Source organism: Onychostruthus taczanowskii, unplaced genomic scaffold (assembly GCF_017590055.1).
Source record: "Onychostruthus taczanowskii isolate IOZ18803 unplaced genomic scaffold, ASM1759005v1 scaffold34, whole genome shotgun sequence".
NCBI classification, from domain to species: domain Eukaryota; kingdom Metazoa; phylum Chordata; class Aves; order Passeriformes; family Passeridae; genus Onychostruthus; species Onychostruthus taczanowskii.
In genome coordinates, this window is record NW_024500794.1 from 5640863 (window position 1) to 5662838 (window position 21976).

General features: G+C 45.2%; 1 protein-coding gene across 1 annotated transcript; it reads right to left on the reverse strand.

The window, feature by feature from the left end:
* Positions 1 to 982: 982 nt before the first annotated feature.
* Positions 983 to 12361, reverse strand: LOC121339293 (phospholipase A2-like). Its single transcript, XM_041410973.1, has 4 exons — positions 12227 to 12361; positions 8973 to 9138; positions 4214 to 4320; positions 983 to 1207 (listed from the first exon to the last, which is right to left on the reverse strand). Exons 1-4 carry the CDS (start codon positions 12267 to 12269, stop codon positions 1044 to 1046), a joined length of 480 nt encoding a protein of 159 aa, XP_041266907.1. The 5' UTR covers positions 12270 to 12361; the 3' UTR covers positions 983 to 1043.
* Positions 12362 to 21976: the final 9615 nt, after the last annotated feature.

The following is a 21976-nucleotide window of genomic DNA, read 5'->3' on the forward strand; positions in this document are numbered from 1 at the left end:
AGGGATCGGAACTAAATGGTCTTTAAAGGCTCCTTCCAACCCAAACTACCCTATGAGTCTATGATTTAAAAAAGAAACAAAAACACTATTTGTTGACAGGAGACGTGTTCCCACTGCACCACAGACCAAACCCTCTGTTTCTGCAAAAGAGATCTTGATCATGATCAGAGCAGGATCTTCCCTTTGCTTCATCATATATGTTACCTGTCACAGAATCACAGGCTGGGTAAGGTTGGAAGGGGCACAGTGGATCATCTGGTCCAACCTCACTGCTCAAGCAGGGTCATGCCACAGCACATGGCACAGGGTTGTGTCCAGACAGGTCTGGAATATCACCAGTGAGGGAGACTCCACAACCTCTCTGAGCAACCTGTTCCAGTGCTTGGTCACTGCACAGTAAAGAAGTTGTTCCTCCTGTTCAGGTAAAACTTCTTGTGCATCAGTTTCTACTCAATGCCTTCATGTTCCATTGCTTGACACCACCGAGCACAGCCTGACATCTTCCCTTCAGTTATTCATAGACACTGATGAGGTCCCCTCTCAGTCATCTCTTCTCAAGGCTGAACAGACCCAGCTCCCTCAGCCTTTCCTCATAAGAGAGACACTCCACACCCTTAATCACTTTTGTCACCTGTTGTTTCTCCAGCAGATGTCAGGGTAGTTAAAGTCCCCCAGAAGAACCAGGGCCTGTGACTGTGAGGCTGCTTCAAGCTGTCTGTAGAAGACCTCAAGCACTTTCTCCTGCTCAGGTGGCCTGTAGCGAACACCCACAACAGTGTTACCTCTATTTGTCTGCCCTTTTTTCCTAACCCATGAGATCTTGACTTGCTTGTTGTCCACCCAAAGGCAGAGCTCAATACATTCCAAGTGCTGTCTCACAGAGAGGGAAACTCCACCACCGCACCTTTCTGGTCTGTCTCTCCTACCCATAAATCCTGGATTGATAGAAATTCTCTCACACCATTGCTAGATCTGGAAAATGAGGAAAAATTTTATTCCACTGCCTTCAAATTCAAATTGTTTGAAGAAAGGTCCTAAAAAGACTATTCCGGCCCCCCATATCTGACATGGCAGGTGGGATGAGTCTGTCCACATAAAAAGTCTGGCCAGAGGATGAAGTGAGGATTGTATGGGGCTGCTCCCCAGCACTTGGCTGCTTCTTGGTCACACAGGCACACCATTTTTTCACATCGGTCTGTCAGGTTATCTGCAAAAGAAAATGTGAGCTGAAGATGAGAAATTCTGTATCAAAGGCAAGATACAGTTTTAGGAGAAAAAATTCCCTAAAAAAACAGCCCTTAGGGATCAAAGGCTGTGGCAGCAGGATCAACATGTTGTGCTGTGAGTGGATTTGACCCTCCCCTGCCCTCTCTGTCAACAGGTCTGACCTTGACTGTGACAAAGAGCATCAGAAATTAGCAGCTAAATGTAGATTGGCAAAGCTTATAAAAATCTGCTCAGCACAGAGCACTCCCTGCTTCTAGAACTGTGTGAATTGTGAGGGTTTAATTCAGTAGTCAAAGCTAAAAAGGAAAATTATTTAACCTTAGCCTGCGGTAAAAATATTCCACTGTTCCTCAGGTGGTGAATTTCCTTCTAACTCCTCCCTCTGCAAAACAGACTTATTTCAAAAGAAATTACAACTGCTTTGAAAGAAAGAGCCTCCCAGAGGGATGTTGACAAACCTGAAGGTGTCAGAGCACCCACCAGGCACCCTTCACACTTGCTGCATTAGTTGCTGCTGTCTCTGATCACAGCAGAGGAGCCAAGGAGCTTTGCAGCAGGGCCAGGTACCTGATTTTGATGAGCTAGCAGCTAACAAAGCGATCAAAGTCATACATGGAAATATACAGAATGCAAATATGTGACTGCATGACCATAAATAACATCAAAGCCACTAGCTTAGAAGGCTACATTGCAAATGACTGAGTTTGGGTTAATGAACCTCATCCCAGCTATAAGTGGTTTAAAGGCAGTTGTTGGGTTAATATTATTTTAAGGCACAATGCCTTGCTTATTTGAGGCTGCTACCATGGGTTACCTAACAGCCACAAAACTCTGCAGTAGGCAAAGTTTAATGTGCCAGTGCACATGGGCTTCACTCCAAAACCAATTGGAATAAGTACAGGAATTTTTTCAGATTTCACTGGACTTTGATGGATCAACCCTGTATCTGGAAAAATAAGAAAAGCCCTAGTTTCCTAAGCTGTTTGGAATAATCACATATTTACTGCTAAAAGTGTTTTAAGGGTCGGTGAGGACCTACGGACACATTTTTCTTAGCTACCAGTCTTGCCTGATACTCTCCTTGCCCCTTTGTTCCTTGAGCTCTTCCTATGCTGGGCCAGCAACTGTTCATCAAATGTGAGTACAAAAGTCTGGCTTTGTAACATTCATTCAAGAGGAATGATATTTTTGACCAGATCCCACAACTAACAGCCTTTTCTATGTTCCAGTTATCTATTGAATGGAATTTGCCTACAGGTGATGGCATATCTAGACTGAAGAATATGGTTTTGCCAGTTTTTTTTTTTTTTTTCATTCCACGAACAAAACTACATAATGGTAGCAAAAAGAGAAGAAATACCAAGTAAAATGAGTTTCTGCTTATTTTACATGAAAATGTCTGTATTTATGTTATAGTGTCAGACAACAGGCATCTAATTCCTGTTGCATTGAAATGACAGTGCAAACAGTTCTGCTTCTAACACTTCTGGACATCATCACCCTGAGCTCAGCAAGCATGCCTGGAAATTTAATACTTCATCTCTCTTGTTTGAATGGAATCAGACATTACACCTTCACATCGCATTAAGACCTGTATATATATATTTGAAGGAAATTTGCCTTCAAAACACATTTCTATTGTTCCTCCTCACCAGGGATATCAGGGGGAGTGTAGCCTGCTGAGGGCTTGTGGAGAATAGTTGGTGGATGCACCAGGTCTAACCTGGACATCAGTTAAGGAATCAATGAAATTCGTTTAACTTATGCTTGTTGGCCAAGTCAGAGCAACTGCATCCTGCTGCACTCCTATATCCATCCCATGGACAGAATTATACATCTCATATCTGCAACTTGGATTGTTCCTTCACAGCAAAGAGAAACAGGACTTTTTGCCTGTAAAATGACTAGCAGAAAATATCAGTCAGCTATGGAAATATGACAGGAGGGAGAGCAGTTGTACATTAAAGTGACACATTCCTTTGCCAGGACTTTGTATTTACTAGATTGTTCTGGAACTTGGAAAAAAGCAACTGCAGAGGTGCTGTGTCCCATCCACTATCTGCTGGCAGATCTTCAGCTGCTGGTGAGGCTGAGGATTGCACCAGTAAAATATGGTTTTCTGATAAGGTAGAAATAGTATTTTAATGTTCTAGAAGTAACTTTAATGATTTTGGGGATAAGTTTTACTCTCACAATTTCTTCTCAAACTTTCAAAGTCTTCCACAATGGATTTTACAACCAGGAGCTTTCTGGAGACTTAGAAAAACAAACGACAAAATCTAAGACTCAAGTCATCTGGTGTATGTCAAAACAAACTGTGCGAAACACTGACGGGCTGTGACTGTGCAATTCAAACCTTCTTGACTGGGTACCAGCTGTAGAGCTGAGCACAGCCCACACTTGCTGTCTGCCTGAAGCACTCGAGAGCATTTGATTCTGCATGGTTCCAAATCCCTGCTGGAACCCCAAGACTTCAGGCTGGAGCCCCACATGGGGCAGCGGTGCAGGCTGACATCCTATTTAACCTTTCTTGCAGCCATCCAATAGCAGTGCTTAAGGGCAGTAAAAAAGTGGACAGTCCTGCTGGAGAGAGGGCCAGAACTGCAATGGAAAAAGCACCCCTGAAGACCCACAACTGTAGGAAGAGGCTTATTGCCAGTGAGCAGAAAGTCTCCAGAGAGTCATCTGCATCCCTGCCAAACTAAGATGGCTTGTGGGCTCCATGGCCCCCAGTCCTGCTCTTCAGCCTGGGTGGATCTCAGTTTACCTGGAATGGGTTGTGCTGGTGCTCCAGCTTTCCTCCCAGCTCCTGGCGAGGAACAGGCAGGGAGTTGGACATTGCCTAAAGCAGTTTTGAAACCAGTTTGGCAAACACAAACTTGCCTCTGGGGCCCCCAAAGCTCTTTGTTCAGCCTGCTGCCTGCAGAGGAGGGAGGGAAGAAGGGAGGGAGGGAAACCCAAGCGACAGGAGCCAGCCTTTCCTTACCGCACCGCACGATGTTCTGCTCACACTCCCACTGGTAGCGCTGCACCTTGGGGGTGCAGCCTTCCTTCTCTGCTGTGTCATAGCAGCAGTCATGCCTGTGGCAGCACCTGGGAGACATAAAAAGAGAGAGTATGGGTGTCCTCCTGCATCCTGCCTGTTGGCACAGACTCCAGGGCTGCTTTGCTCACACACAGCTCACGACAGCAATGTTCACCCCAGCCTGCCAGTAAATCATCTGTTGATGATGCAAGGATCCTCCTGCCATCTCTGGGAAAGCTCGCTTGTTTCAGGAGCTCATTAATGCCATATTTGCTCCCATGACCACTGTGCTTCTTCCTCTGAGCTTTTGACCTCATGAAAGCATGTGTGGTCAAGACACGGTAATCTGGCTGTAAAGGAGCAGAAGTGTTCCGATAAATTGTGCTATTGTGGCTCACTGGCTTAGGCTTAGACCCATCCCAAAACTTGGAATTGGGATGTTTCTTGCCTTCCTCAGAATCACCAAGAAGCTTAGTCTCTTCAGTTCACCTGCCATGTGCTCCTTGGCCCATAAATGTTCTGAGGCAGGCTACAAATGAATCAGTCTCAATGGTGAAATTCATATGAGTTAATTTAAGAACCTTAAGAACCATCTACGTCTAAGGCATTCACCTATCTTCCCTCTATGCACATCTGCACCACAGTGCAGCAGCATGTGGCGACAGTGAGGAGATCGTGTCTCCACAGCAGGGGAAACAGATGAGACAAGTCTCTTCGTTGTTCAGCACAGGAGTCCCTTTTATTTCCCCCTGCCATCCCGTGCCGGGGGAGGGGGGCAGGAGGTGGAGGGCTGGGAGCCCGAGCACAGCCCCAGAGAGCTGAGAGCAGAGAGAGCAAGCAGACAAGGGGCCGGGTTTTTTTCAGGTGTCCCATGGGAGGAGTCTTAATATCAGATTACAGCATCCTCAGAACAGGAAAGCTCCACACCACAGTTCACATTTCATGCTGCAGAGATCTAATACAGAGTGAAAAGCATCAGATTTGAAAAGTGCAGTTGTGTTTCACTGACCATAGAGGGAATGAGGATGAATAGCTCAGCTGATGACATCTGTCCTATGGACTAGTCAGTGAGATCATTCTCACTGTCAATTACTTCTGAATTTATGGAAAACTTGACCTCACTTGAATGTTATTCTTGTAGTTTAGGAATTCAAATTCCACCAAGAAAAGATTCAGCACTTAGAGACGTTCTCTGCTGAATAACAAAGGTTGTTTCAGCAAGGATGCAAGGTCGGAGGCTGGAGCCAGAGAGCAGTGATCTCCTGTATTTTCAGAAGACATCCCTGCAAGATCACTGTGACGCTACAGAGAAACCACTCTATTAACTAGGAAAAATCGAGGCAGGCTGATTTCATATTAAAAACCCTGAAGCTGCAGCAAAGAATGATAGGTAGCAGAGCAGGCCCATCAATAGTGTCTTATACATGGGACACTGAGCATCAGAGGCTGTGGTGAAGGGGAGTGCCAGCTATAGAAACCAAACATTTGTGAGGTCTGGGGAGTGAGTCAGTAGCCAGATTGGTAAAGTTGGTGTCAGTGATGGGGGAGTATGGGGAAGAAAAACAATGTGAAGATACACGAGCAAAGGGAGGTGTTAGGACCCTCTGTGCCAAGGGAAAGAAATTGCCCTTTATGAAGAGCCAGAGGGAACAAAGAGAAAGAGAGGTGGGAGAAATGAGGACTGATATTGTAGGGGGCAAAAGACGTTCTCTGAATCAGTCAAGGACAAGCAAATGAGCACTGAATTTGCACAAGCAAATGGTGTTCTAGCTAGCTGTGAGGAGGACTCGCTGCTCATTATCTGGCTTGGCAAAACCAGGGGAAGTTGCATGAACTCTGCAGAGCCACAGGATTTGGGGCACAATTCTGCTTCTCCTTACAGCAGTTCCTCCTGATGATCCTCACAGCTGCAGCAAGGTGACAGATAGCTTATTCCAACGCAAAGCAAGAATTTTACAGACATCTGAAAGAACTGTCAAGGAATGAAGACTAAGGAATGCTATTGTTTTCCTGTGCCACCTTCAGATGGTCCCCTCCCGTTTGGAAATGCCCTTTGCTGCACCTGGGACAGAGTGATGCTAAGCTTTTAATGACCTGCTAACATTCGGTCACATCAACACAAACAGAGGCAGCCAACGCCAAGGCAGAGCACTGGTCACCAGCCATGGCAAACAAGCACAGCTGTGTCACCTGGCTAGTCAACAACCTGCTCATCTCGGCTGGGCTACGAGACAGCCCTGAAGGCTACAGACAGCTCCGGCTATTCCGCAGGGAGCAGCTGGCCAGACCCCTGCTGTTGAGCAAATGCCAGTAAGGTAAGAATTTGTCACATCAACGGCACCCTCATTGCTGCGTGGCTTTTCCTTTTGCTTTAACCTTGCGACAGAGGAGAAATCTTACTCTTCCCTACGAGCTGTCCAGGATTTAACAGTTGGATGCAATGATCTTAGAGATCTTTTCCAGCCTTAACGATCCTGTGACTTAGATGAGTCAAAGATGCACCCTGCCTTTCATGGTGTTTCCAGGGAAGTGCTGAGCACCCTTAGCTTCTACTTTACAACATAGGTGCTGCAGCAATCCAGGGGAACAGAAAGAAGAAGGAGAAACAAATCGAATGCCTCTGTGTGGAAGAAATGTCATTATGCCTTGAAGTGAGAGTGGAACAAAAGGGAAAAGGTAATTACTGACAACACCACATCAAAGTCAGTACGTGGAATAAACCTTATAAAAGGATTACCCACTCAATGGCTTTTTCTTCTTTTTCACATAAAAGAGAGGCGCTTAGAAGCACTCTAGCCCTGTCTAGACAGATTGACTGAATTACACAAGAGAAAATTACTCCTTTTGTAAGGGTCTCTGTAACAAACCTGGAAGGTCAAGGAGGTGAATAATTTTCAACAGTATCTGTCACTCACAGCCAGTAGTTTTGCCTCTCTTTCTCTTTTAGAATGACAAATATGGAAAATAATGAGGTCACTTTGACAGGTGTGGGGTACTCAACCACACTGATCATTGCAGTAGTTCTTAGTAACAGATATCAATATTTCTCTAGCAAGCAGAAAATATAATTTTTTAGGCCTAAATCTAGTGTGGCATTGCTGATTCTTCCTAGCTAAGAACCTAAATAAAACTTTTAAGTTTTTCTACAGCAGTCAAGCATTGCAGCTAAGGAATAATAATGAATGTACTTAGAGGATCAAGCTTCCCTTTTACAAACTATCTGATATTTTGAGGCATTTTCACTTGCAAAGTCTCATTTTTCTGCCTTTAGGATAAAATCCTAAAATACTCCATGCAGTTTAAACAACAGCAGAAACACTGGCTGGTAATCACGTGGCCATATTTTACTCTCTTTTTCAGGAGTGATGACTACTTGCATCTCCCAGGGTTACATAAATTTGGATGGCACTCAGCCTCTATGGAAAACAGCTGTTCAGCCCTTCCATAAAAGCAGTGCTCCAAATTAGTGAAGTCATGTTTTACTTTCAAGGCTTTATTATGAAATTACTTTCAAGGCTTTATTTGTTAAAGGATAACAAAAAATAATTAAACACCTTACATACACTGCTGTAGATAAGCACTGTGAGAAGCAGGTCAAGAGATATTACTGCAGCTACTTATCATTTGTGAGGCCCACATTGACTGTTTCATAGATGAAATATTTCACAGACAAATAAAGAGTTATGATGAGAGGGCTTTGGGAGTGAAACATCTCGCTGCATTAATGAAGACAGCTCCATTAGTCTTAAGGGACGGACAACTTCTCATTCATGCCCAAAGAAATCTTTAACTTTGACATCTTTTCTTCCTTCACTCCCCCCGTCCCTTTTTTCTGTCATTCTAATTCAGCAAAATCTGGTTTTGTAGCAACCCACAATGTCTCCAGTAGCAAGGTATTCTGGAAAGCTCAGTTTCCTTCCCAGTGAGCTGCAGACTACCTTCACCCCTGCTAAAAGCAGCGCTTGCTTACTAGTAGCACCTGGTCTGTTGACTGTAGATAGACTTGTGTGCTTTGACTTTGCAATCTTGCCAGGTTTGAAATATCAAATATCAGGCTCAGAGCAACAAGAGTCCACTATCCTCAGTTTTACTCTCATTTACTCTCTTTATGCTCATTGCACAGTACAGGAAAGAAGCCTTTGATTGCATGCAATACCTCCAACACTTGTTGGGAATAAGAAGGCCAACATCTTCCCTACTAACAAAGAAAAGGGGAAATAACACCATGCTCTCCCTTGTTGTTCTGCCTTGATTCAGTGGGAACTAACAGCCGATGAAGGCAACAGGTTTGGTTACTCCTTGCAATGATATGGATTTCTTCAAGAGGATAAACAGTGATATTTCCATCACTTCCATTTTAAGGACCTAGGTGAAATAAACCTCCAAATACCTTGGAATACACTCCTTTCATCAGGCAGGGTGTGCTATCTATGAAAAAACAAACAGCTATTTCAAAAAATTACATCCTGGTTTCTCCTTTGCCCTCTACCCCACATATTGTACAAATTCCTAGGAGCTTTGGTGTCATCCAGAAGGAGGTTAAGCCCTCCTTCAAATCCCAAGCGATAGTGGGGATTTGGGAGTGATTACCCATGTATGTTTCATATATACTAAATTCCCTGCCCACAGGGCAGCCAATGAGTTAGTGGAGTCACAGTAGCACAGAGAAAAGTAGGGAGATCTGCACTTCTTCTGGACACATGGCTGAGGTTTCTCTTACCAGTCTGTTTTATCTTTAGGCCAGCCTCGTCCTCCCAGTCCACAGTAGCACCCATAGCCAATATATGCCAAGGGAGACCGTCCTGTGCCACACGTTATGGCTCCAGCCAGTTCAATGATTCCTCGAGTGTGCAGTGAATGGGACTTTCCCAGAGCACCTTTCCAAACTGCAAAGACAGGACATGGTTACACACAAGGATTAAACATGCCTGCTACTGATTTTCCTACAGTCCTTAAAGGGAGATGGTTTTGATTTTGACTGGTTGGCTGGGTGCAGCCCTGACAATCTAACTAGTCATGACATTCAGCTGGCCAAAGGTACTCTGCAGGGAGCTTTGCCTGTGTCTGAGATAATCAAAAGGTGCTTGCAGAAGTGCCCAAGCATGCCATTTCTTCCACAGGAGCTCAATTCAAGCAGGACTTACTAGTTCTGGTGTGCTAGTGTGTGATTGCAGCTGTGTTGCACCCAGGAGCAGTGTGTGTGGTCTTGCTCATCACGGAGCCCAAGCTGTTAAGCTTTGCAGGGCCTGTGCCAGCACCATGGAGGGCCACCTGGGCTTCGCTGCACTCCAGAGCTCCCAAACCTGGGACACTTTTCCAGCTATGCTATGGTCCTGACTGGGACATGAAGCAGCATAACGAAATGAAGTTTCTATGTTGCTCAAGATTTCTTACGATATCCAAGTTTCCCTATTATTCAGGATCTTTTAACCCATTTTCCAGGTGGCAAAACATACTGATAGTCCTACTAATCTGCATAGACAGCTACACGCCCCTGAGCCTGTAGAGTTACACTTTGTCAAGGACAAAGTGCCTCCATTAGCCAAGATGTGTGTATAGTGTAGCTGCTTTCTCTTGAGACTCTGGAAGTGCTGGCAACACTTGTGTCCGCTTCTGTTATTATGTTCCACCTAAGTCGTAACAGGTGGACCGCACTAATTTGGGGAAAGAAGAAGAAAGAAGCTTTGTGTCAGCTGGAGTGTGTGGATGGCCACCCAAACCAGTCTGGAGATTTTTGAGTTACAAGTCTTTCAAACAGTCTCGTGATTTTGCATGTTAATTTGGAACTTTTTTAGAAGGCACAGGCTCATTCTTGCAGTAACTGTTGTGGAAACCAAGAGTGCCCTGCCCCTAATACTCAAATCACTGTGATGCTCAGTAGCAAACGTTGCTGCTTATCATGCTGTAGTGATAAATAGGAGCATTTCATGCCTGGATTTACTGTGAAGGACCAAATGCACTTTGCACTGCTCTGTCAGGAGGATAAAAATCCTGAGCCCAAAAGCCTGACCCATCTGCTCATCCCACCCATGCACAGCCGCTCCAAAACCAAACGGGGGCTTTCCAGCATGCTTGGATGGAGAGGGAGGTGACTCCTGGGAGGTGGGAACTGGCCACTGACGTTGCTTTTCCACCTGCTCCTGGCTATTGCAGCACGCTTGACCTCTTCAAAGTGTTGTGCAAACACGGGCTAATCCCCTAAACCACCCAAGGACTCAATACTATTATTAAAACAGTTGCTTTCCTTTTAAAACCTAGCCTCTAATCCCCCTGCTTGGGCCTCTTCCCGCATCTCCTGGGCTAGCTTGCCCTCCGAGCCCAATCCAAATGCCAGCGAAACAAGGAGGGTCTCTCCCCATGAAGGACAAGGCAGGGCTTTGCTCCCTCTCCCAGCCTGACCTCCCAGCAGGAGTGGGTGCCATAATTTTCACCCCAGGAGTCACTTGCTGTGACTGAGGCTGTCACAGCACAGCCTCAGTCTGCTTCCTGGGGCATTCCTCGGGTATTAAATGCACATTCCTGAAAAAGTAAGCAGCTGCTCACCTAAACACTACTTGAGTGTTCAGGTTTCATGCTAAAAACACATTGGATGGGTTTTATTGAGGACTAAAGAGACCACTTATTTTCCTTGTCTAAACAGCAAGGCTCCAGAGTTAGAAGGGGGCTTAGCTCTCAGGGGAAATCACAAGTACTGAGCTACTTTGGATTTGGGGGTATAAATCAAGCTTTTTCAACCTGTTGCAGTTTGCAGACCCTGAAAATATTCCAGTGGAGACAAAAACTTCTTTGTAGGAATCCCAGCCTTCTGACAAATGGCTTGATTTTTTTTCTTTTTTTTTTTAGCTGTCTTTCACTGGCCTCTTAAGCCAGGACTGCTGGACTTGGCTTGTTGGCCACTGGCTGAAAATGGTTGAGGCTGCTGTAAAGTAACTGTACCTCACTCAGAAGAAGAAAGGCCATTCTTCTTTTGGGGATTTCTCTGGAGATCAAGGAACTGTAATTACAGTGCAGAGTTGCTATGAAAGTGGAGAGAATGCCCCAAAGGAAACTGAGTCCAAAAGACTCAATTAGTCTGCTTAGGGCTGTGTCTTCTGCAAGAGGCATCCAGGCAGCCTCTGATGTTCCTGTTCTTTGAAAGCTGTCTGGGTTTTGAGCCAGCAGTGTGCTGCTGCAGCTGAGAGGTCAGCCCCAGCAAGTACATTTTTAATATTCAGGAGCACAGCTAATAACTTGACCAAGAACTGAAATTGCTTTCTCTATGTTAGGCAGCCAAGCCCACACAGCCAGGAAAGCCTTGAAAAAGTCTGAGTCTCCACAGTAGCCTGCTCCTAGCCACATGTTCCATTAGCAGCGTGTCCAATAATTAGTTAAACTACTAATGGACCACCTTAGAGAAGAACATACCTGCAGAGAGGTGAGCAGAGGTGCATCTGACAACTTAGTACTATTTCCTGCTTAAACTGGCAGGCTTTGCTGTTAACGAAGGCAGAGGGCTGTTTTTTTCTTTTAAACTCTACTGCAGGTGTAACCTCAGACATGCAAGTTTAGTATTTTGTTGCCTTTTTCTGTAGGGGCTTTATGTTAGCAGCCATTTATGGCTTTTATAAACCGAATTTTAAAAAATTATATTCAATTCAGATGCGTTGAAAACTGCTCACTCCATGGACACCGGTATAAAAAGAAGGTATTTCTATGAAACACAGACACTAAAAACTCTGTAGCAGAAAACTATTAAAAAAGAAAAAGGCCTGTGTTTATACAGTTTACGCAAACCATAGCTGGGGCTGGGAAGTGAGGCAGGCAGGCAGCTCACTTGCACAGTCCCCTCACTGTAAAGTTGAGGATTGTCTGGTGACGCTTTTTTCCCTCCCTTGGCCACATCACACGGAGGTCCTGGCGCGAAGCACGCAAAGCTGATGGCACAGGGAGAGGCTGTCCCCTGGCAGGGCAGAGGGACCGAGGGGTGCTACTCACCTGCCTGAAGCAGCACCAGAAGCAGCAGCAGGCGGGGGCCCATGGGCAGATCGCTCCCACGCTCGGGTACTTCGGGTATCAGCTGCCGGCGCTCCGGCCGTCCTCGCCGTGCTGCCAAGCGAGCCGAGGTGTGGCTGCGCTAAACAACCCTGCCGGGCTGCTGCCCCGGGCTTTATATACACATGGCTCTGCGCCCGTCCGAAGTGGAACACCCTCTCCTGCGATGCCCCCGGGCCCCAGCGCGGTCCGGTCCGGCCCCGCAGGGCTCCGCGCCGCGGGAGGAGAGGGCGAGGGCCGGCTGTGTTTGCCCAGCATCGCCTTTGGGAGGGAGGGGCTGCTGCAAGGGCATTAGGCTGGTAGGCTCTGGGACAGCCCGAGACCCAGGCACTAAGCCGGGCTCCTTCTTTAAGCTGTTTGCTTACAGACCCTGGTTAACCTCTGAGAAGCTGCGGCAAAGTGAAGCCTTCAGCCGGGCTTTCTGTGGCTTGGGCTCGCTGCTGTGGCATTCCCTTGGCAAGGATTTTCTCCTTTTATAGATCACTTCCCAGAGTATTTTTTTATAAATTATTTTATTTTAAGACTGATTATTTTCACGTTTAAAAAAGAAAAGACAAAACTATAAAAATCCAACAGAAAGAATACTGTTAAATGTGTGTACCTAATTATAAACTGACCAAAAGAGCTAATTCAGCCCCACTCTGAGGGATAAATACCCTCTTGGCCTGTTGCTGCACCTAACTAACAGCAATAGATTTCTTGACACATACTGAGACCAGCAGTTGGGTCCAGCCCGCTGGTCACAGCAGGCAGCCAAATCCAGAGGTGGCCTCCCTGTCACACAGCCTCTGCCTGTATGAGGTCACAGGCAATGTGGGCAGGAGGAATGGCCACAGTCATTTTGTCCTTGGGCTTGAAACAGCTTTAAAACTCCTGTCTTCCTTGGTACAGCAACCACTTGACTTGTTGGGGTCTGAGCATCTGCCCCTTCCCTGGTGTGGGCAGGGTGGGCTGCTCTGCTGGAGTGGAAGAGGAGGGGAAAGGGGCTGCTTGCCCCTTCTTGTACACTGCCCAGGAGTATCATAGCAGCACCCCTTGTCCGAGTTCCCCATGCTAAAGCTGTGCTTCCCTTCTGAATGGCATGGGATTAAATATTTGCTTGCTACACATTGGTAGTCGAATCAAAGGTCATCAGCAAGTTGTATATGTGGCTCCCTTCTGCTGAGGCCTGCCCCAGTGCAGCTCCTGTCACTCTTTGCCAAGCAAGTTTTCAAGATACAGTACATCCTGGGAGATGCCCTGTGATACAAGGCAAACAAGACAGCAGGACTGAGTAAATCTCATTACGATTACCAGCCTGAAATTTCCTGTCCACCACCACCCCAGTGATGGGCCATGTGCTGGCAGTAGGACAGGAAGGAGGACAACTTGAGCACAACACTCACCCAGCTGCTCCCTGCCCTGCACTACCTCAGAGGGGGTCAGGAGAAGCTGCAAAACTTCTGCCCTTGGAAACCCCTTTCAGTAATTATTCATTTATTCAAGTCATAATGCCAAATCACATAGAGTCATAGAATCATAGAATGGTTTGGGTTGGGAGAGACCTTAAAAATCATTTGAAACTCCTGCAATGGGCAGGGACACCTTCTACTCAAACAAGCTGCTTCAAGTGCCATCCAGTCTCACCTTGAAGGCTCCCATGAATGGGGCATCCACATCTCTGAGCAAACCTGTCCCAGTGCCTCAGTGCCCTGCAGTAAAGGATTTCTTCCTGATATCTAATCCAAACCTACTCTTTTTCATTTAAAAGCCATTCCCCTGTGTCCTGTCACTACAAGCCCTGGTAAAAGTCCCTTTCCAGTTCTCTTGTACTCCCGTTTAGGTACTGGAAGGCTGCTATAAGATCTTCCAGGAGCCTTTTTTCCCCCTGATGAACAGCCCCAGCACTCTGTCTTCATAGGATGGAGGGGTGCTCCTGCCCTCAGATCATCTTCATGGCCCTCCCCTGGCCTTGCTCCAGCAGGCTCACATCATTCTTGTGCTGGATGCAATACCTCATGTGAGCTCCCTACAGATTGGAACAGAGAGGGAGAATCATCTGCCTTGCCCTGCTGCCACACTGTTTTGGATGCAGCCCAGGATGCAGTTGGCATTCAGGGCTGCGAGTGCACATTGCCAGGTCATGTTGAGCTTCTTGTCCCAATGGCCCTCAGTCCTTCCCAGGGCTCCTCCTGATCCATTCCCAACCCAGCCCGAGTTTGTGCTCATGGCTGCAGTGTGTGTGAGCTGTTGCTGGCAAACGTTTGACCTTAAGAATGTGAGTTTGCAGAAGGAGGATGCTGGAGGACAGCTGTGCTGTGATCAAAGGCTCTATGGACACAGGGCCTGTGAGAAGTGCAACAAAGAAGGCAGGCTTTGAAACACCATGTGGGGTCAGCTGAACTACACCCTGTTAGAGTAAACCCCACCCCTGAGAGGTACCTGGCTGGCCCACTTCTTAACTGGGGACCAAGAAGGAGTTGTGAGGAACCTCTGCAGATATTTTACAGGATTCCTGGGATCCCTAAGTCTGGAGGAACATCACCAAAAGTATCTATTCTGATTTGGACTTATCAGAATAATTTAGATTTACAAATAGGATTTACAAAGATTAATTTTTCTTCCAAAGCCTTACTGATTTATTAACCTGATCAAAAAAAGACTTTATAAAGTTTCAGATCACAAATCAATTCTGTTCTTCCTATTCTCACAGCACCCCAAATAACAGATTAGTTTTTTGCCCCCCATTCGGCATCACATACAAAATAAAGAAATAGAGACTCCTGTCATAGCCAAATGTATCTTCAATTTTGGAAAAAGACTTCTTCAGGGTATTAGGATGCCCAAATTCAATCTTAAAATGCAAAGCAGAGTTAATATATCATGTCCTCATAGCTGTTTCACACCACTGACTGGTCAAGTTTGTTAATCTGTGCAGGTACTGATTACTGTTGCCTAAGTTAATCAGCATATTTATTAAATAGCATTAAATGCTAATCATGTTCTTACTATGTTACAACAAATACACTGGGATCATGAGGGCGTTTCTAGTACTGTTAAGGGAAATAAAATGAATTCTCCAATCCCACCCGTTCATGTGAATTTTGCATGTTACCTGTTTGAGCTCCACTCTCACTAGTGGCAACAGGCAGCACATGAGCGTGGGATGTCATCTCATCAAACTCAAGACTCGTACTACTGTCTGTCCCAAACTGCAGGCAAAATAAACTTACTTTGAACCTCAGGTCACTTGTGTGGGCAAGTGATCCGTACTGCTGGGAGGCTGTTTTTTCAGATAAACTGGCTCTGCTGAAAACAGTTTCCTTGTTGTGTACCACCAAACCAGCTGGCCCTCAGGGATGATGGCACTGCAAACTCTTGAGCTTGTTGTTGAAAGCCAGTATTTGGGAAAAGTCTTCATTTGAAGGGGAGAAGAAATTTGTAAGGAATCCACAGTTTTATACAAGGCTTACCCAATGAAGTTCAAGATGTCAGATCTTCTTGTAGAAGGTGGGCTGTCCTTCATCCCCTAGAGGCTGTTCTTCCTCAAATGAAATACCCAGTCACCACTGTGGATGTTGCCATCAATCTCAAAAGGAGATCTCTGTTCAGCACCTGCAGAATCAATGGTGCTTTTGCTGACCAGGCCAAAGGGCTTTCCTGTGGGAGGCAGAGGAAGCTTTCTTGCAACACCATGAGCATTAGAGATTCCCTGAAGGATCTGCCCCTCCAAAGACCTAGAGACCAGAGACTGAAGGATACAGAATGACTGTTTGGGTAGTGAAAATTAGAAGAGAAAATCAGTTCTAAAGAGAAGCACACTCCACATTACCTGTCTGGAGGAAGAAAAGTAAATCTAAGACTGCCTTATGGCTTCTGGTGACATAAGCAGTTACAGAGTAATATACAGTAATACAATAAGTAAATAGTCTCGCTTAATATTGTCTTGGATGGAAGGTCAGCACATATTGTAGTGCTGATAAAGCCCATTCAGTCTTTATTCAGGAAAGACAACATCATCATCATTATTATTATTATTATTATTATTATTATTATTATTATTATTATTATTATTTCCCGTTTCTAAGTCAGCCCCAAAACAAGCTCTAAAGTGCCTCCTGGTTTGAGGGTGTCCAGTATACATGTCCTTGAGTTTCACTGCTGCTGTGTGCTGGTCTCCTCTTGATGGTGGCAATTCTGAATAGTGAAGCTGGATGGCTCCAGCCTGTAGCAACCTCTTAAAGTCAGTGCCTGCTTTTGTCTATAATCACACATTCCCCTTAGGTGATAAAGGTGAAAGGCCACCCCTCTCAAGATTTCATTGTCAGAGTTTTCTCCCAGCAGTCTCAGAAGGCGCTGTCTCCTGAGCTGACTGGGGGGGACCTTCCCCTCTGAAATAATTACTATATATGACATTCCCCTTTTGCACAGTTTCTTGCACTCCTCCCATGAAGGAGTGGACCTCATGGTATAACCTACTGGAGTGGAAGGCAGGCGGAGCTGACAGGAGTCAGGAAATGACAGGGAATTGAAGCAGGAGAGTAATATGATATGCTGAGGGAGCAGCAGCTTTTTCCTTATCAGTATTGCTAAATGTGAGGCAAACACTGCGGGCTGTGTGCTAAAGAGCTACACCACCCCAGCAGGCTGCCTTGCCACCTTCACAGCTGCCTCCATCCAGCCCTCCTGAGGATCTGTAAGCACACAAGGTCCATTTATTTCACACAGAACACAGAGTTGCATCCCTTCACACGTTCCTTCCACAAGCCATGGAGAGAGAAGATGCAATCCACAGAAGAAAGATGGGGTGCAGGTGTCCCATTGTTGTGCAGTCCCTGCAAGTGGTGACAGGCCCCAGCAGCCTTCTTCTGTTGTCACTGGGAACATCAAGGCTTTTCCAGCCTTTTTCTCCCAAGTGTTAGTGACATTCTTATGCTGTGGCCTTTGAAAGCACCCACCTCCTTGTTCACTCTGGACTTTTGCTGTAGAGCAGCAGCCACCGGCCACCTGAGACACAGGCTCGCTCAGGAACAGAGAGGCTCTTGTGTCCTCCAGGAATTGTTGGGCTTTGGTGGAATTCACATAACCCACTGCAACTGTTAGGGCAAGGGGGCCATGACTCCAAAAACGTTTTCAAGACTGCAGTCAATGTCCCTTGGCCATAGACAGTCAGAAATCAGAAACAAAGCATGCCCTGGCAGTGTGGAACCTGCTGCCATCACCACCTGGGCACACTGCTGTAGATACAAACCAGGGACAAGTGCATCTCCTTGGAACCACATGGAGCATTGCCTGTAGAAAAAGTCAGGAATACACGATCAGCTGAGCACCCTGAGATAGCTGGTTTTAATTTACAGCCCTGGTGACATTTCCCACTTAAAAGATAAAGTAAATGGGTACAAGTTGAATAAAGGTGTCTTCTTTCAATACCGACACCCCCTCAAGCTGCTTTAGTGCTTGAGATCCACCAAGATGTTTGGCTGCTTCATCCAACAGGAGACCAGGGAACACCTACACACACGGAGATGAACATACAGTCTGGTCTCCAAAACAAGTTCCTGGAATGCCTCCAAGTTCCCTGAAAAAGAATGACTAACATAAATGTTTGCACTCATTTAACAGGAACCCTTGTTACAGACAAAGCTGAAAGACCCATGACATGAATTCATACCAATGACACCAAGATTCATGATACTAATCCAGACTCAAAAGCCCATTAAAATACTTGGTCTGATGTGTCAATGTTTTGAAGTTTAAATTCATGGGCAGCTCTCAACAGAGTAAAATGGTTTTGTTTTTTTTCTTTTCTGGTTGTAAACTTAATGTAAACAGAGGTGTGTTCAAAGATCCTCCTGGGAGACAGAGGAAGGGATGGCCTGAGTGGGGAAGGTGTAATACCAATCAGCACATAAAATTCTTATTCCACCTTTGCAAGTACAGTTCAACCCTGACAACTCTAGACCACTATTCTCACTCAGCTCTGCCAATATATTTCTGTGCTTCCTATCTAAGTAGTCTTGTGTGCACTGCCTGCTTTAGTTTCTCATTTGCTCACTGCTCAGGCTTCATTTTCATTTTTTTCAACTGCTAAAAGTTTTCCTGCTTCTACACTTGCCATCTCATATCTCTCTCCTTCTGCCTTTTGTTCCAGGCTACCACTTCTACCTTCAATGTCATGAATAGCTTGGAGACTCAGGTTGGTAACTGTCTCCACCCTCAGGTGGCAAGAGACACAGAGAAGTGCTTTTTTTACTGAAGGCATCCATTCATAACAGCAGCTGGTCCTGTTTAAATCAGGGAGCACTTGAGAGCTCTGGGTCTTCCACTTTAAGAGGCAGGGCAATTAGAGACTTCCTGAAGAAAAGAGGATGTATGTTACACTACCTTTGCTCCATTATTCCGATTGCTAAATTAGGATGCATTGAGTGTACAGACTAATGTCTCCTATATTTAATATCTCAGTATATAAAGAGTAAGTCAATAATGGGCTAAATTTTAGATAGTATTGCTACTTCTACAGGAAATATGAAATCTTCCCCTGAAGATACCACTATGATGGTTTGCTATCAGATTTCCTGTAGCCCTTCTGAAGGCTGGCCATGAGCCCAAGGTTACTGCTACAGACTTACTAGAAGAAACACTGCATAGCAAAGGTTAAGCTGCTCCCTTTTCTTGACAACAACCAATGCTGCATATGGCAAGTGAAACCATGACAGCAAGATTTTGAGCATTCCTGGAATCCCTCTGCAGTTCATTGGATCAGGATTTTGTTAACCTACATGGAGACACACAATTAAGCTTGTATTGGTTAAAGTACCCTAGAAACTCCTCTTCACTACTTCCACAATGACAGTCTGAATTTTCTAGCCCAAGTTCAAACACTGTACTTCACACAGCAGATTCCTTCCACAAGCCCTCAAAAACCTCTCTATAGATATGTACACATCTCCACCAACATTCATATTGACTACTGCTACCTTGTTTTGTTACATGACTCACCACCTCTGCTGCTTTAGAAATTATTGTTTTCTGAGTTCCATGTTGGGTATATTAAAAGGGTTTCGGGGAAAAAAAAAAGATAAGGAAAAAACCATCAGGACAGTGAAAAGAGCTCCACCCTTCAGGAAGAAGAGAGGAGATGGCTCTGCGATTTGTTTTGCTAGCACACAATGTTCTGGGCTGGTCAATATGGTCGCACAGTAGGCTTGTGGGTTTTTCTGGTCTGGCCAGCCCCTACATGAGGGCATGCTTCCTGTATTACATCTCCTCTTCAGGCTTTGTCCTTGTAGCAGGCAAATTACCACATTTGCAGTGCCAGGGTCAGGCCTCTCCTCCCTTGCATGACAAGGGTTTATTGGATCAAAGCCCGCACCTTTGATCAGGTTTGGTCCTGGGCACAAAAGGGCCCTGGGCACAAGAAGGCTGAATGCTGCTGTGCTCCGAATGCTGAAGAACTTAGTGCCTTGAGACACAGCAAGGAACTGCCAACACAGGAAGTCCCCAGCCCCACAGAGATCTCAATCTTCAGTCAAGTTTCCTCTTTTTTACTCAGCAAATAATTCAGGTGAGGCATTTTGATTATGACTTCACATAGCGTTTTGCTTACAGGTATAGGACATTTTCAATCTCTACCTTGCTCTCCTGCCTGTATCTCATACCAGACGTAGTACTTACAGAAAATTTAAGACTGCACTGAAGGACACAGTGTATTTATAATTTTAAGTGCTAATGTATGATTAGAATGCTGTTGGTTGTGAGGTGGTGGAATGAGATAACAGGCTGCGCCTGATGAAATATCTTATCACTTCATGGATGCCAGTCATAACTTGGGAGTTCGGGAGTTCACCCAGTTCCCAGCACACCAAGAAACTGCCTTCAATAAGAATGTTTGAATAGCTAGCAGAAAAAAGATCTGCAATGATAAGTTGGGTAAGCTGATGTAGGGTGTGTGGCCTTTAGGCTGGACAGCAAAGAGTAGGTCAGCTCCAGATAGCCCTAGTTAAAATGGCTATGTTCTACTTCAGTGCATTTTCTCACACTCTAGATGCTCACCCTTCCCACTTTGCTCTATTGTATGTTTGGAACTTGTGTATTTTGTCTCTTTTTGCATCTTGTTCCTATCCATGCATATCCCCCTGGACATCAAGTCCCTGACCTCTATCACTGTCATATTTGCACAGTAAGCAGTATCTCTCTCTGCCTGAAGGCATTCTTGTCATTCTGAATAGCTCTGATATGTGTTGCAATCAGCTCCTGATCTTTTTGACAAAAGACTTTTTGAAGGTTTCAGTATCTTCACAAGCAAAGCTATACTGGATACTTAATCCATTTGGGACCTATGAGAAGATGAAACTTCTGTTTTCTCTAGGCAGAAGGATGAGTGTGAACACTGGTAAAGCTTGTGTCACTTCTTTGCCTACTCACAGTTTCTCTCTTTCTTCTGCCTGGAAATTAGCTGAGGGGCAGCTCCATCTGTTGGATTGAGGATACAGATTTTCTTGGTTCTCAAACTCCTCTGCTGGGCAGGCAGTGTATTACAATGACAAGAGCTCCAAACATGGGCTGTTTTCTGGGGACTTTCTGCCTATCACTCCAACCTGTCAAGCTCTGCACAGCCCTCTGGGATGTTGGCCACTTTGTGTCATCAGTGAACTTGCTGAGGAGGCAGGTGCCCCTTCCCCCAAGTCGTTGATGGAGAAGTTAAACAATAGCAGGTCCGGTATTGAGGGACACCATTAGTGATCTCCAATTAGACCCCATGCCACTGATTACGATCCTCTGGGATCTGCTGTTCATTCAGTTCAATCCACCTCACTATGCCCTCATCCAGTCACATTTCCTGAGTTTGAGGATGATGTGAGAGACAGTGTCAAATGCCTTGCTGAAGTCAAGGTGGACAATATCCACTCCTCCCCCCTCATCCACCCAGGTGACTGCTTCATTGTAGAACACAATCAGGTTTGTGAAGCATAATTTACCTTTAGTGAATCCATGCTGACTACTCCTGATCTTCTTCTCATCCACATGAATAGAGATGTCTCCAGAGTGAGGTGCTCCATTACCTTGCCAGGGATCAAGGCACTGGTCAGTTGGTTCCTCAGCTTTATGTACTTCAGTACGAGGATTCTGTCTGTTTGCCAATGTCTTCTATTACTTTAGAAGTACCACTTCTAAAGGTTTTTTTCTTCAAACAGAATACCATCAAGTTCTGCTGGACTGAGTGACACAAGCAGTCTAATTCTTGAAGTAACTTATCCAGCAGATATTACTTGTTTTGTTTCCAAAACATTAAATTTTTCTGCAGTTTTGCTAGAGAAAAGCCAAAATCACATGCATGCTCTTCCACTAGCAATTGTTTTGTCTGTAGATCTACTGAGGGCATCACTTGCCACTTGTTTAGCAAGTTTAACTGTAAATATATACATCAATCAATCAAAATATATTTCTCAGTAATCACTATATTCCCTGATATTTTAACCTTTATATTTTCCTTGGCATTGCAGTTTGGCTTTCCCTGGCAGAGCGATAGTTAGGCCACTGTTTAGTTTAAATTTGGCTTGGCAAGTGTGCTATCCTCTCTTGCACAGCACTGAGCACGTCTTTACACATTCCAACCACTGCCAAGTTATGTGTTTGGTACTTTGTTTACTGTTCATACAGAGAGTATTTTTTCTGAGACTATTGCTGAATTAATTTTTTACTTATCAGCTTATG